The sequence below is a fragment of the Plecotus auritus genome, assembly GCF_963455305.1.
Source record: "Plecotus auritus genome assembly, chromosome: 12".
NCBI lineage: Eukaryota > Metazoa > Chordata > Mammalia > Chiroptera > Vespertilionidae > Plecotus > Plecotus auritus.
The window spans coordinates 31,673,655-31,688,097 of record NC_137778.1 but is presented as its reverse complement, the minus strand read 5'-3'; the positions used below and the strand labels follow the sequence as shown (position 1 = coordinate 31,688,097).

Below are 14,443 nucleotides of genomic sequence, written 5' to 3'. Positions count from 1 at the left end.
ATGAATTCATGCACCGGGCCTCTAATACACACACACACACACACACACACACACACACACACACACACATACACACACACACACATATATTTACACACACACAGAGTGGCCAGATTATTATGCGTTCAGAGATCATAATAATCTGGCCACTCAGTGTATATTGGTCTCTGCCCCTGGTTCCTGGCACAGAACGCCTAAAACCTTTTTCCTGAGTGATAAGAACGCTAGGATGCCCTGGCTGGGTATCTCAGTTGGCTAGAGTGTCACCCTGACACACCAAGGTTGTGGGTGTGTTCCCTGGTCAGGGCACATATAAGGAGCAACCAATGAACGCATACATAAGTGGGACAGCCCTGGCCGGTGTGTTCAGTAGTCAGAGGACCAGCCCACATACCAAAGGGTCTCGGGTCCAATTCCCAGTCAAGGACACATACCTGGGTTGCAGGTTCGATCCCTGGCCCCCATGGGGACGTGTGCAGGAGGCAACCAATCAATCTCTCTCTCTTCCCCTCTCCCTACATCCCTCCCACTCTCTTTCTGAAAAGCAATGAAAAAAATATCCTCTGGCCAAAACCGGTTTGGCTCAGTGGAAGAGCATCAGCCTGCGGACTGAAAGGTCCCAGGTTCGATTCCGGTCAAGGGCATGTAACTTGGTTGCGGGCACATCCCCAGTAGGAGGTGTGCAAGAGGCAGCTGACCGATGTTTCTCTCTCATCGATGTTTCTGACTATCTATCACTCTTCCTCTCTGTAAAAAATCAATAAAATATATTTTAAAAAACTATATATCCTCTGGGGAGGATTAACAACAAAATTAATTAATTAAATAAATAAAGGACAACTTTTAAAAAGTGGAAAGATGCCCTGGCCAACGTGGATCAGTTGGCTGGAGCATCGTCCCGTACACCAAAAGGTGGCGGGTTCGATTCCTGGTCAGTGCACACACCCAGGTTTCGGGTTTGATCCCTAGTCGGGGTGCATGCAGGAGGCAGCCAATGGATGTTTCTCACATCGATGTTTCTTTCTCTCTTTCCCCCTTCCTTTAAAAACAAACAAACAAACAAACAATTAAGAAATGTATTTTAAAGAGTGAAGGGACACATCATAGATAGGGAGAACATATTTGCAACATATATAACCAATAATGATTTAGTATCAAGAATGAAGCACTCCTTCAGAATATCAATATAAAAACAACCCAAAAGGAAAATGGACAAAAAAATATGAAGAGACATTTCACAAAAAAATGGAAATACAAAAACTTATTTAGAAATATATGAAAAGATGATCAAGCTCAATCTCATTAGTAATCAGGGAAATACAGAGTAAGACCACAATGAGTTCTTTTATCCTCACCAGACTGGCAGAAAGGAAGACCTAACATCAAGGTCTGGAAACATTGTGAACAGGAATTCTTATCCTGCGGAGTACTGTTCACCCAACCACTTTGAAAAACAATTTGGCATTACCCTGTGAAGTGCCCTGAAGAAACTCTTGCACAGGTGCATCAGGACACATGTAAAAAAATAAACCCCACTGTAACCCTGTTGATAACAGAAAAATAACTGGCAGCAATGCAAATGTCCATCAATAGGAAAATAAAGACTGCATTCTATTCACAGAATGTAATACTATACAACCATGAAAAATGAAGCAACAACTTTGATGAAACTCCAGAAACAAAATAGTTGTTAAAAGAACAAGTCCCAAAAGTCTCACAGTATAGAAGTATTTTTTATAAAGCTCAAAAACAAGCAAAGCTCAACATATTCTGGTCAGGAAGCTAGGTGTATATGAGAAAACTGAAAGGAAAAAATAAAAATTCAGGCTAATAGTTATCTTTGAGGAGGATGTGGAAAGGTGGGTTCAAGAAGGCATAGGGGCCCAGCTGTCATGGCTCAGTGGTTGAGCGTTGACCTATGAACCAGGAGCTCACAGTTCGATTCCCAATCAAGGCACATGCCCGGGTTGCGGGCTCAATCCCCAGTCGGGCGTGCAGGAGGCAGCCCATCAATGATTCCCTCTCATCATTGACGTTTCTATCTCTTGCTCCCTCTTCCTTCCTCTCTAAAATCAATAAAAAATTTATTTTTTAAAAAAAGGCAGAGGACCGAAGCCGGTTTGGCTCAGTGGATGGAGCGTCGGCCTGCGGACTGAAGGGTCCCGGGTTCGATTCCGGTCAAGGGCATGTACCTTGGTTGCGGGCACATCCCCAGTGGGAGCTGTGCGGGAGGCAGCTGATCGATGTTTCTCTCTCATCGATGTTTCTAGCTCTCTATCCCTCTCCCTTCCTCTCTGTGAAATATCAATAAAATATATTTAAAAAAAAAAAAAAAAAAGGCAGAGGGCCCTGGCCAGTGTGGCTCAGTTGGTTGTAGCATTGGCCTGTGTATCAAAAGGTTGTGGGTTTAATTTTCCGTCGGAGCATGTATGGAAGGCAACCAACAATGTTCTCTCTCACATCTGTTTCTCTCTTCCTTCCCTCTAAAATCAACAAGCATATCCTTGAGTGAGGATTTAAAAAAAAAAAAGGGGGGGGCGGGCGGGCTGTAAGAGATCAACTGAAGGACTTGTGCGCATGCATATAAGCATAACCAATGGATAAAAGACACTGAGGGGGGGGGGCAGGTAAAGGCATGTACTGGGGGAAGGGGAGGTTGGGGGGAGGTCAATGGGGAAAAAAAATGAGACATATGTACTACTATTTGTAATACTTCAAACAATTTAAAAAAATTTAAAATAAAAAAATAAATAAATAAATACAGACCAGAAACTAACCAAAAAAATTTAATTAATTAATTAATTAATTAATTAATTTAAAAAAGGCATAGGTATGTGGCAAGGAAATATTCTAGCTCTTAAATTTGAGTGGCTTCAGAGATGTTCAGTTTGTTATGTTTGATGATTTTTACGTAAGTATTCATGTGTCAAATATCATTTATCTCTTTAATAAAATAAAGTGGGGTGGGGTCATTTGAATTCTGCATTCTATCTCATACCCTACAAAAAACTTTCCTCTAAATTTGGTGCTCCGGCCGAAACCGGATTGGCTCAGTGGATAGAGCGTCGGCCTGCGGACTGAAAGGTCCCAGGTTCGATTCCGGTCAAGGGCATGTACCTTGGTTGCGGGCACATCCCCAGTGGAAGGCGTGCAGGAGGCAGCTGATTGATGTTTCTCTCTCATCGATGTTTCTAGCTCTCTATCCCTCTCCCTTCCTCTCTGTGAAATATCAATAAAATATATTAAAAAAATAAATAAAAAATAAATTTGGTGCTCCAAGGCTTCACAGACCCCTTGTGAGTCAGGCCTGAAGGACCACTGATCTTTGGTGCTGACTGCTGCCTACTTCTCCATCTCTGTCCGCTGCCACTCACCCAACCAGTCCTGAGCTACTCAATTCCTCCAAAGCGCCTCTGCAGCATCAGCACATACTGGAAACATGCCCATGTTCCTCCAGGAAGAAAAACGTTTCACCATTAGAGGGCTCAAATGATACCTCCAGGAGCCTTCCCAGAGGCTCCAAGAGTTTGGCCCTTTCTTCTTGCTGACTCCAGAGTGCCTTGCTCGCGCCACTCTGGGTACATAGCGGGCGTGTCTAATCGCTCATTTATGCACTAGCCCTGCCCTAGACTCAGAGTCCCCAAAGGCCAGTACTGTTTTCTGTTCACCTCTGCGGCCCTAGTGCCTAACACAGCAACTCTCAGCAAAGCTTCTCCTAATGCAAGTAAAACAGTCCCAGGGCAGGAGAAATGTGAGGAGACGGTCAAGGACGGAGATGGGAAGGGGAGCAAGTCAGGATTTAGAGACCGCATATTGAAGACACAGAGAACTCAACAGGGAACGCGCTCCTTTATGCCACATACTCCTCTCTCACACTCAGAGAACCACTATTTGAAGCAACAACAAAAAAAGTTGCCAAGCTTTATTTAGGTTGTACTGGTTAACATATCTAGCCCTATATCCCACCCACCCTGTGCAGCCCCCGAGTAAACTCAGCTACCCTTCCCTCCAGTCTCATTTCTTGTCCTCCTCCTTCTTTTCCTTCTTGCCATCCTTGGTGGCCTGGGAGGCCAGGGAGCCCATGGCATTTCGAATGGCCTCATTGTTGGGGTCCACACCTGGAAGGTTCTCTAGGACACTCTGCAGGAATTCAGGGTCCTGCATCACGTCGTAATCATCCTCCTCCTGAAAAAGGGCAGTGTCAGCTTGGGGTGAGGGTGGCGGGGAGCACACTGCTGCCTGTGCCCCTCTCTCCACAGTCTGGGGGTGGGGGCCACCTCTGGCCGAAGGTAGGAGGGAAGATTCAGGAAAACACCCAGTATCTGTATATAGTATGAACGCAAACACATGTCACCGGCCAAAGAGAGGAGAAACCTGGGAGCTCTGCTTCCTGAGCTCGAAGGGTAAAAACACGCAATCACTTTCCGGTTTCCTGCTACCACACACCCATCCCTCCTTTTTTTTTTTTCCTAGACCTTCTTTTCACTCTCCTGGGAAGATAACATCCTAGAGAACTGTCCAGCCTGCTCCCACCAGCAGGGGAGGAAAATTACAGAGTACTAGGCCCCTTCTCCAACCCCGACCACTAGCATGCCTTAGCAAGGTTTACACGCAAGAAATGTTTATCCATGTATTTGTTTCCGTGTGCTCCTCAAAGAGCTCACCTATAAGCCCAAAAAGAGGAACTGTCCCAGGCCCAGAGAGCCGAGGATCTGAGCATGGGGGGTGGTAAGCTTGATGAGCTCACCTTGGCGGGCTCAGATGTGTCCATGGCTGAACTGGCATCAATGTCAGATGATTCTGCCTGGCCAAACTCTGAGGAAAAGAGGTCAGTCTGTTCAGTTCCATTTCCCCACCCCAACCTCTCCGTCCGAAAACCACCGCCCCGGCCTGGCTCACCTGCGCCCTGCAGGGACATCTGCATGGCATAAGCAATCTGCTCTTCCTCAGTCATGCTGCTTAGGTCAGGGAGCCCGGTGCGGCTGAACTCCTGCTGGCCGATGGTCATTTTCAGCAGGGCGTCGTCTGAGTCTGGGAAAGGAAGACAGTGGCAGGATGGAACTGGTGCCATATACCACACAGACCCAGCCCCAAAGCACTCCCTCAGCCCACATATTCCCATACTGCCCGACCCCTCACTCCCATGGGGCACCCCGCAGTCCCGGGACTTCAGATTCCACCTCTTTCACCTTCAGTCCCAGTCGGAGCAATCCCAGCCTCAGCAGCAGAGGCTGCGGCTGCCCGACGGGCCTCCTCCTCCTGCCGTTGCCGCTGCTCTTCCATAGAAACGCGAAGGGCCTGGTGGAGGACAAGGCAAGGTCAGATGTTCTCCCACCCCCCCTCACTCGTGGGGAAGTCAGCTGAGAGGTGGCAAAGGAGCACAAGGGGCACCTTCTGGTTTATGCATATGGAAAAGCCGGAGAGGTGATACAGGAAAAAAGGACTTGGGAGAAGCCTGGGGTCTGATCAGGAGAAGCGAACAAGAGTCTGACACTATTGCCCTTAGAGATCAGATAGAATTATGCAGCAGAGGGACAAAAAGGGGGTCTGGGAAAATGAGCAGGTGTTTAGTAGGACTGTTAGCCCTACAGGAGCTATGTAGCGGTTGGGTGTGTCAGTAGAGGACAAAGGAGGACCCTTGGGCTCTACCTGAGGTCAACGTTTGCTCACCAGGGCCAGCTCAGGATCAGCACTGGGATCCACTCCAAATTCAAAGTCACTGGCACCAAGACCCAGCATGGCACCGCCTTCTCCAGCCAGAATCGGAGAACTGATGAGGGCATCAGCAAGGCTGGGCCCAGGAGGCACTGTCACCAGATGAGAACCAGTTCCATCTTTGCCATTCAACGTGTTCACAAAGGCTGTCAGCTTTTCCGTGTTCACTTCCTGGGGAGGAAAGAACACGGAGACTCTCCTTGCTGCCCCGCTCGCTCCCCATTCCCTGCCATCTCAGTCCTCGTCTGCAGCTACTCTCCCACAGTACAAGCACCCTCTGGGTAAGAATCTTCTCAGTCTACAACCAAATCAAGTCAATGGCCCCCAACTAGTCCTTACTCACCTCTTCCCCAAAATTGATGATGTCAACATTTACTTTCTCCTTCTTGAGGCGTTTTGCCAGTTTCACCAGCTGGGAAGAAGGGGAGATACGTGAGGAAATCCATCCCACACCAGGAGGGGAAGTGACACACCTCACAAAAGCACACAGAACTCTGCTGACCTCCCCAAGGTCCCCAATAGAAACACTGAATTCTGCATATCCACCTTTCCCCCAAGTGATGAGCCTATTGCCTCTGCCAGGCTCCTGAGGCTGAAAGACCCATTCCAAATACTTTCCACCCAACTCCCCAGCTGCCACTTGGACTCACATCCTTCTCGTTGTCCTCCACAGGGCTCCCCACAAAGGCAATGATGCGCATCTTGTGATTCTTGCCCTGTCGGTGCTTCAAAGCCAACTTGTAAAGGAAGAGGAAGTTCTCAGTCAGCCGGAGCAATCACGGAGCTCTGTCCTCTGTCACTCGGTTGTTTTTTTCTTATGGTTCCTACGTACTCAAGTCTACCATCACGCTCACACAAGGTCTACACCCTTTCCTTCACTCTCCCATTCTTGTGATTCATCCCACCATATTCTTTCTACTCCTTTCTCTAGACCAGCTCTCTTCCCTTGCTCTGGTTCTGGCTCAAGATTCCAGGGGAGAAATGAACAACGCTGGAGGCAGAACCTCAGAGCAAGGAGGAACAATCAAAGGGATCCAGGACTCACATGGGCCACTCGGATGCCAGTGCAGAAGGTGATCTTGCCCTTGGGTTGGACAGTATGAAGCTTGGACAGGATGCGGCCGGTGTCAGGGGTGAGTGTGGTCAGTACTTCACAGTCACTGGGATATGGGGAAAGCATTTCCATGATTTCAGGTCAAAACAAGTGTCTCTAAACTATGTTTGAGCCATCTTTTCTTTAGAGAACTTGAAAAATAACTGTAATCTCTATTTTTCTTTAACATCTAAAAGTTGTCAATGCAAGGAATAACAAGTTATAATTATATGAGATGTGGATGTTATCTTATTGTAGTAATCATTCACAGTACAGTTAACCCTTCAACAAGGGGCACAGTGAAAAAATCCATGTATAACTTCTGACTCCCCCAAAACGTAACTAATCCCTGAGTATCCATGGGGGATTAGTTCCAGGACACCCCACAGATACCAATATCTGCAGATGCTCAAGTCCCTTATAAAAAATAGCGCAGAAGTCCTAGCCAGTTTGGCTCACTGGATAGAGCATCAAACCTGCGGACTGAAGGGTCCCAGGTTCAATTCCGGTCAAGGGCACATGCCCAGGATGTGGGCTCGATCCCCAGTGGGGGGCGTGCAGGAGGCAGCCGATCAATGATTCTCTCTCATCACTGATGTTTCTCTCTCTCTCTCACTCTCCCTTCCTCTCTGAAATCAATAAAATATATATATATTTTAAAATAGCATAGAGCAATGCATACAGTTGGCCCTCCAACCAAGATAAAAAATACTGGTTTTGATCCACAACTGGCTGAGTCAGTGGATAAAAATCCTGGGGATATGAAGAGCCAACTGTATATTTATTTTTTAAAAATCTATATCTAAATGGACCAGGCAGTTCAAATCCATATTGTTCAAGGGTCAACTATATACACATTTATCAAGTCATTATGTGGTATACCTTAACCGTATACAATGTTACATTTCAATTATACCTCAATCAAACTGGGGGGAAATCCAGTGCTTAGTAGATGTGAAGCACAGAAAATAAGTGGTTGAGCCCTGACTGGTTTGGCTCAGTGGATAGAGCGTCGGCCTGCGGACTGAAGGGTCCCAGGTTCGATTCCGGTCAAGGGCATGTACCTTGGTTGCGGGCACATCCCCAGTAGGAGGTGTGCAGGAGGCAGCTGATCGATGTTTCTCTCTCATCGATGTTTCTCTCTATCCCTCTCCCTTCCTCTCTGTAAAAAATCAATAAAATATATTTAAAAAAAGAAAAAAGAAAAGAAGTGGTTGATTTTGTGAAAACCTGCTCTCTCCCTTCCAGTGCTTCCCCCTTACTTCTCTCATGCTATCTTGCTGGCAGGGCTGAGACCCCTCCACAACTGTTGGATGCTACTCTGATTCTCTCCCACCGTCTCCATTTCCAGACTCATTTTCCAGCGAACAATATGCATACTGGGATGAGTAGTTACTCATTTGCAAATTATCAATTCCTAAAGCAAATAACTTTGGAGGTAACAGTGCTCTGACCCCGAATCACTTTTATTTTTTTTAAATATATTTTACTGATTTTTTACAGAGAGGAAGGGAGAGGGATAGAGAGTTAGAAACATCGATGAGAGAGAAACATCGATCAGCTGCCTCCTGCACACCCCCTACTGGGGATGTGCCCGCAACCAAGGTACTTGCCCTTGACTGGAATCGAACCTGGGACCCTTGAGTCCGCAGGCCAATGCTCTATCCACTGAGCCAAACCGGTTAGGGCCCGAATCACTTTTCACGGACCTTAAAAACACTGTAAAATTTCACCCCAGGAGATTGAGCTTCATAACTGTATTAAATTCAGGTTAATATTAAAACCAAGTTATTATTTATATTCATAAACAGCGAAGAAGGTAGTCTAGGAAGGTGATGGGCAAAAAAAGCCTTACAAAATCTACAAAAGGGTAGCAACCTGGATACCACAGTGGGTGACATGTGGAAAACTCCCACCCACGTGCCAAACCCCCTCCTCCTCTGTCCCACGTACTTGGCCAGTGTGATGAGGCCCACATTGTTCTCAGGGTTGCTGCGGGTCTTGGAGTGACATACTATGTTGACAGCATCCTGTTGGGCCTGCAGCCGGGTGGGTAAGAAGTCCCCATTCCGCATATACTCGCTGTTGTCCACGCTATCAATTAGGAGTGGAAGAGAGAAAAGACATTGTATAGGATCCCAGGCATCCTCTTCAGTTTCAGGGACCTCCACCTCCTCCCTCCTTCAATACATCTCCTGTGAGAGGAACTGTGGGGTATAAGAGTAGCTCTCAGTCTCTGTGGAACTCAAAATCACCTCCAGCCTTTTCTTTTAACATATAGATGACCTGCCCAAACACAAATTTACCGACTCAAAATGACCAAAGGAAGAAAAAAAATTTAAATCTGTACTCCACAAGTGATTCTGATAAGCACCAAAGGTTGCAATCTACTGATATATCACAACCGCCTTTTTATAAGGAGCACAAGTGTTATTGAATATTGTCAAGGATGAATATTCTAAGTCTGCCATTAAAATGGGAGTATTCCAAAGGTAAGAAATGAAGAAGGCAACTTAAAAATACTTATAAAATAACACACTTGGCAGCACTGAGTGCAGGAAAGTACAATGTAGTCATCTGATTCAATGTATAACACCTGGACTGAACTGCAAAAATGACATTTCAGCTGAAACCGGTTTGGCTCAATGGATAGAGCGTCAGCCTGCAGACTGAAAGGTCCCAGGTTCGATTCCGGTCAAGGGCATGTACCTTGGTTGCGGGCACCTCCCCAGTAGAGGGGGTGTGCAGGAGGCAGCTGATCGATGTTTCTCTCTCATCGATGTTCTAACTCTCTATCCCTCTCCCTTCCTCTCTGTTAAATAAATGACATTTCATGAATTTGGAGTGTCGCCTCTTCTATCCCCACAACTTTTCATAATCTACCAGAATCCAGATCATATGAACTACAAGCTCCAGCTTCCTAGAGACCAAAAGAAGGCAGATAAGGGAAGCAGTTATACAAGCCCCAGAACAGCATCAATTCTTAGAACTCTAACAATCGCCCGGCTGGAGTGGCTCAGTGGTTGAGCATCGACCTTACAAACCAGCAGATCACAGTTCGATTCCCAGTTGGGGCATATGCCTGGATTATGGGCTCCATCCCCAGTGTGGGGTGTGCAGGAGGCAGCTGATCAATGATTCTCATCATTGATGTTTCTCTCTCTTCCTCTCCCTTCCACTCTGAAATCAATAAAATTAAAAATTAAAGAACTCTAACGATCCCATCCGCGTTAATGAAGGAAGCTGTGTCCTAGATAAGACACCTCATTTCTATTGCTGAGCAAAATATGGACTAGGCAATTTTCTTCTTTAGTATCCTTTCCCTGGCAATATATACAAACCAAAAATGATGGAGAGGTAATTAAGTAGCTACTGGAAGGTTAAGTGGAACAGAAATAAAGGGCAGTGTTCTTCAGGCACAGGTTCAAGTCCCCATTCTGCTACTTGCTAATTCTGTGACCCTGAAGAAGTTACTTAATTTCTTTAAGGTCCACTTATTTCATGAATAAAATGGGTGTTATTGGCCCAGCCGGGTGTAGCTCAGGGGTTGAGCGTCAACCCAGGAACCAAGAGGTCACCAGTTCGATTCGGGGTCAGAGCATATGCCCAGGTTGCAGGCTCGATGCCCAAGTTGCGGGCTCGATCCCCAGTGGGGGGCGTGCAGGAGGCAGCCAATCAATGATTCTCTCTCATCATTGATGTTTCTATCGCTCTCTCCCTCTCCCTTCCTCTCTGAAATCAATATATATATATATATATATATATATATATATATATATATATATATATATAAAAATGGGTTTTATTGTACCAACTCTATAGGACTGCTATGAGGATTAAATGCATGGAAAGTACTTAGCACAATACCTAACAGTAAGTATGAAACACAGACTCATTCTTATACTGGAAACGTCAAGGGCTGACTCTACTGACCATGCATTATTATTCCTTTTCCCCCAATACACTGTTTCTGGTTATTCCCCCAACAGGGAAGTAATTGCCTCTCTAGCTTAAAGTACAGTGATGAGTCCAAATATATAAAAACAAACAAACAATGAAGGCTTTGAGGATCATCCAGATGGAATAGTTACTAAGGATAAGGATTGTGGGCAAGACCAACAAATGGATGACAGCTGGAAGAAAGGTGTCAACATAAGAAAAGGGCACTTGAGAGATGGTGAAGAACATGGCAGTAGTTCTCACACTTTGTTGTGTATCAGAACCATGGGAAGGGTGATGGCAGTGGGGTGGTGTTAAAAACACAGATGCCTTAACATCTAGCTATGTATGCATTACAAAAAATCACATTGCTTAGTTTTCCCAATTTTGAACTTTATATGAATGGGATAATATATGTGCTTCTTGTGACTACTTTTGCTCAACAGTGTGTAATTTTTCCCATCAAAAATTCACATCAAGCCCTAACCAGTTTGGCACAGTGGATAGAGCGTCGGCCTGCGGACTGAAGGGTCCCAGGTTTGATTCCGGTCAAGGGCATGTACCTGGGTTGTGAGCACATCCCCAGTAGGGGACGTGCAGGAGGCAGCTGATCGATGTCTCTCTCTCTCATCGATGTTTCTAACTGTCTATCCCTCTCCCTTCCTCTCTGTAAAAAAATCAGTAAAATATATTTAAAAAAAAATTCATATCAAAATAGTATTACCCAGCCATTCCATAAAATTCTTCATTTAAAAAAATAATAATAATACACATGCCTGGACTTCCCTGGCTGGGAGTCTGACTCAGCAGATTGAGAGTAGAGTCAAACAGTAACAATTTTTAATAAACTCCTCCTGAGAATTCTGAGAAAGCAAAGCATGAGGGCCCCCCCCCCCCGCAAAAAAAAGGAGTAGGGGTGGCTCTCATCATTACTCTGTGCCTGAGCTATTTCAATAGGCCACCAGTAAGCCAAATCTTTTCTCCTGTACCAAACCATTTTGTGTACTTCTCTGCCTCCACCATCCTCAGAACTTTTTCAACAGTCCTCTATTGAAGGTACAGGACAGAGTTCAACCACCCTCAATTTGACATTTGTGGCCTTGTACCTGGGCCCAGCTACCTTTCAAAAAGAAAAGGAGCTACCTCACACCAACAACCTGGTAAGGAAGTCACACTAGTCAATTTCCTAATCCCTAAGCAGTCTGGGGCATTTACAACTCAGCAGCTTTTTGCCCTGCCCCCCTCTTCTTCCCAGCATTTATCTAAGTCCCTTCAGGGTACCTCTTTCTTAAGGACTCCTCAAGTACCAGTGCTTTACTTTTTACAGAAAACCAGCACATACATTTTACCTAACTGTGCTCTATTATCGCCATTTTATAGATAGATTTACTACATTCTCAAGAACATGCAGCTTGTAAATAACAAAAAAACACTCACAGGTTTTTGGATTCCAAATCCTGTCCCCTTTACACATGCCCTCGCCCAGAGGCTGCCAGATTTAGCAAACAAAAATACACAACTCCCAGTTAAATCTGAATTTCAGATAAACAGCAAATAACTTTTTGGTATAAGTATGTCCCATGCAATATTTGGGACATACTTACATCCACATTTTTTTAATACTGAAAAGTATTATTGATCTGAAATTCAAATTTAACTGGGGATCCTATATTTTATCTGGCGATGCTATCCTCTCCCCCAAAAGAAAACCCTGTCTTATCCAACTGACGATTCGTGCGTGTTTACGTACTATTCTGTATTGTATTCTATGCTCACACTTAGAAGAAACTCTTGAAACCTTGCAAAAGTGTGTCTTCGGCTTCTAATCCAACTCAGTACATACTGGGACTGGCTCACCTTTAAATCTTGGCTGCACCACTAAGTTAGCTGCGTGACTGTGGGTAAGCCATTCAAAATTGCTGAGACTGAGTATCCTCACCTGGAACTCAAAGTGTTTGAGGTTTAAGTGAGATAAAGTGCGTTAATGCCTGCCACAGAAAAAGCACCCTATAAACAGCACCCCTGAAGACGACACAGGGGAAGGTCATAGAGTTACAGACGCGTGAATGGGCCGGGGAAGGGACCTATAACCTCTTCCTCACATCTGCTATGAGGAGAAGGGGAGAGGAGGGCAGAAGTCATCACGATGAGTCTGAGAAGCATGATTCTGACCAAAGACAGACCAGGGGCTGGTCTAGAGAAGACGACGCTGGGATAGAGAAAGGCAGCAGGGACCGGCCGGTCAATGGCTCTCCGCGGGGTGAGGGTTAGCATGGGGTACCCAGGCCCGTCCTCCTTTCCGGGGCCCGGGATGACTCAGGGAGTCGATGAGCTCCTTCCCTCCCGGCCCACGATCGCGTCTCGCCCACCAGTCCCCCGCCCCTATCCCCGGCCCACCCGGCCTCCGCGCGCCCCGACCCAGCCCCGCCCCTCACGAAGCCCCTAAGTTGTTACTCACCAAACCATAGTGCTTTCCAACACCATCTTGCCACCTTCCTCCCTCCCAGACCCGGTCTCCTGGACCTCCTAACACCGACTCCTCCAATTGGCCCAGCACTCATACCCAATCCCAGACCTCGGCTCGGCCAGCTGGTTCCGCCTCCATCCCGCGCTGCGTCCTGGGAGTTGTAGGCGCAGCCAAAATAAAAGGGATGTGAGGGAGGCGGGGTGGCTGAAGCAACGCAAAAAATGTTACTACCCACTATTCGAGTTCTCTGGTGAAATTCCCTGCTGGGGGGATCTAAAAGAAGCTGTGGAGCCCTGACTGGTTTGGCTCAGTGGATAGAGCGTCGGCCTGCGGACCGAAGGGTCCCAGGTTCGATTCTGGTCAAGGGCATGTACCTTGGTTGCGGGCACATCCCCAGTAGGGGGTGTGCAGGAGGCAGCTGATTGATGTTTCTAACTCTATTCCTCTCTGTAAAAAATCAATAAAGTATATTTTTTAAAAAAGTTATCTTAAAATGGGAGAGATAGAAACCACAAATAAGTGCAATTCAGAGGGATAAGGGTTTAAGAGTTAGATGAACAAAGTGCTATGGGAAACAGTTGAAGCTGAAAAAAAGTGATCCCACCACTTTTTGAAAATGACAGGCGCTGAAGCCTACAAATCCACGAGCACTTTTATAGGTTCCTCCACAGCTTCTTCTTTTTTTTTTTTAAATATATTTTTATTGATTTTTTTACAGAGAGGAAGGGAGAGGGATAGAGTTAGAAACATCGATGAGAGAGAAACATCAATCAGCTGCCTCCTGCACACCCCCTACTGAGGATGTGCCGGAACCAAGGTACATGCCCTTGACTGGAATCGAACCTGGGACCCCTCAGTCCCCAGGCCGATGCTCTATCCACTAAGCCAAACCAGTCAGGGAATCTATCTCCCATTTTATTAGGGCAGGAAACATGTCAATCATTGCAATCTCTGAGCCCAGTACAGAGCCTGACACATGGTAGGAGCCCAGAAATAGTTGGACAAATCAGTAATTTTAACAAATCTCCCAAAGAATAGGAGACAAAACCAGTAAACCATTTTGATTTGTTAATCAAGAGTAACATTTAAAAATGTTTTGGATGCCCTGACGGGTTTGGCTCAGTGGATAGAGCTTCGGCCTGTGGACTCAAGGGTCCCGGGTTCGATTCCCATCAAGGGCATGTACCTTTGTTGTGGGCATATCCCCAGTAGGGGGCGTGCAGGAGGCA

At 46.1% G+C, this 14,443-nt stretch overlaps 1 protein-coding gene across 2 annotated transcripts; it reads right to left on the bottom strand.

Moving 5' to 3' along the window:
* Positions 1-3,831: 3,831 nt before the first annotated feature.
* Positions 3,832-13,334, bottom strand: PSMD4 (proteasome 26S subunit ubiquitin receptor, non-ATPase 4). Of its 2 annotated transcripts, none has more exons than XM_080647534.1 (10): positions 13,206-13,334; positions 8,762-8,902; positions 6,761-6,875; positions 6,366-6,452; positions 6,059-6,127; positions 5,671-5,886; positions 5,181-5,298; positions 4,900-5,031; positions 4,748-4,815; positions 3,832-4,185 (listed from the first exon to the last, which is right to left on the bottom strand). In XM_080647534.1, the coding sequence occupies exons 1-10, from the start codon at positions 13,229-13,231 to the stop codon at positions 4,015-4,017; spliced, it is 1,143 nt and encodes a 380-aa protein (XP_080503660.1). In that variant the 5' UTR covers positions 13,232-13,334; the 3' UTR covers positions 3,832-4,014. The 2 variants fall into 2 exon arrangements, with proteins under 2 accessions (XP_080503660.1, XP_080503661.1); XM_080647535.1 differs by having other exon boundaries at positions 5,190-5,298.
* Between the last annotated feature and the right edge of the window lie 1,109 nt (positions 13,335-14,443).

Coding starts and splice junctions, on each gene's coding strand:
- PSMD4 (XM_080647534.1), bottom strand. CDS start 13,231: ATGGTGTTGGAAAGCACTATGGTTTG. Junction 8,903..13,205: donor TTGGAAAGCACTATGGTTTG/GTGAGTAACAAC, acceptor CCTAATTGATAG/CGTGGACAACAGCGAGTATA. Junction 6,128..6,365: donor TGGAGGACAACGAGAAGGAT/GTGAGTCCAAGT, acceptor CCTTCTTCCCAG/CTGGTGAAACTGGCAAAACG.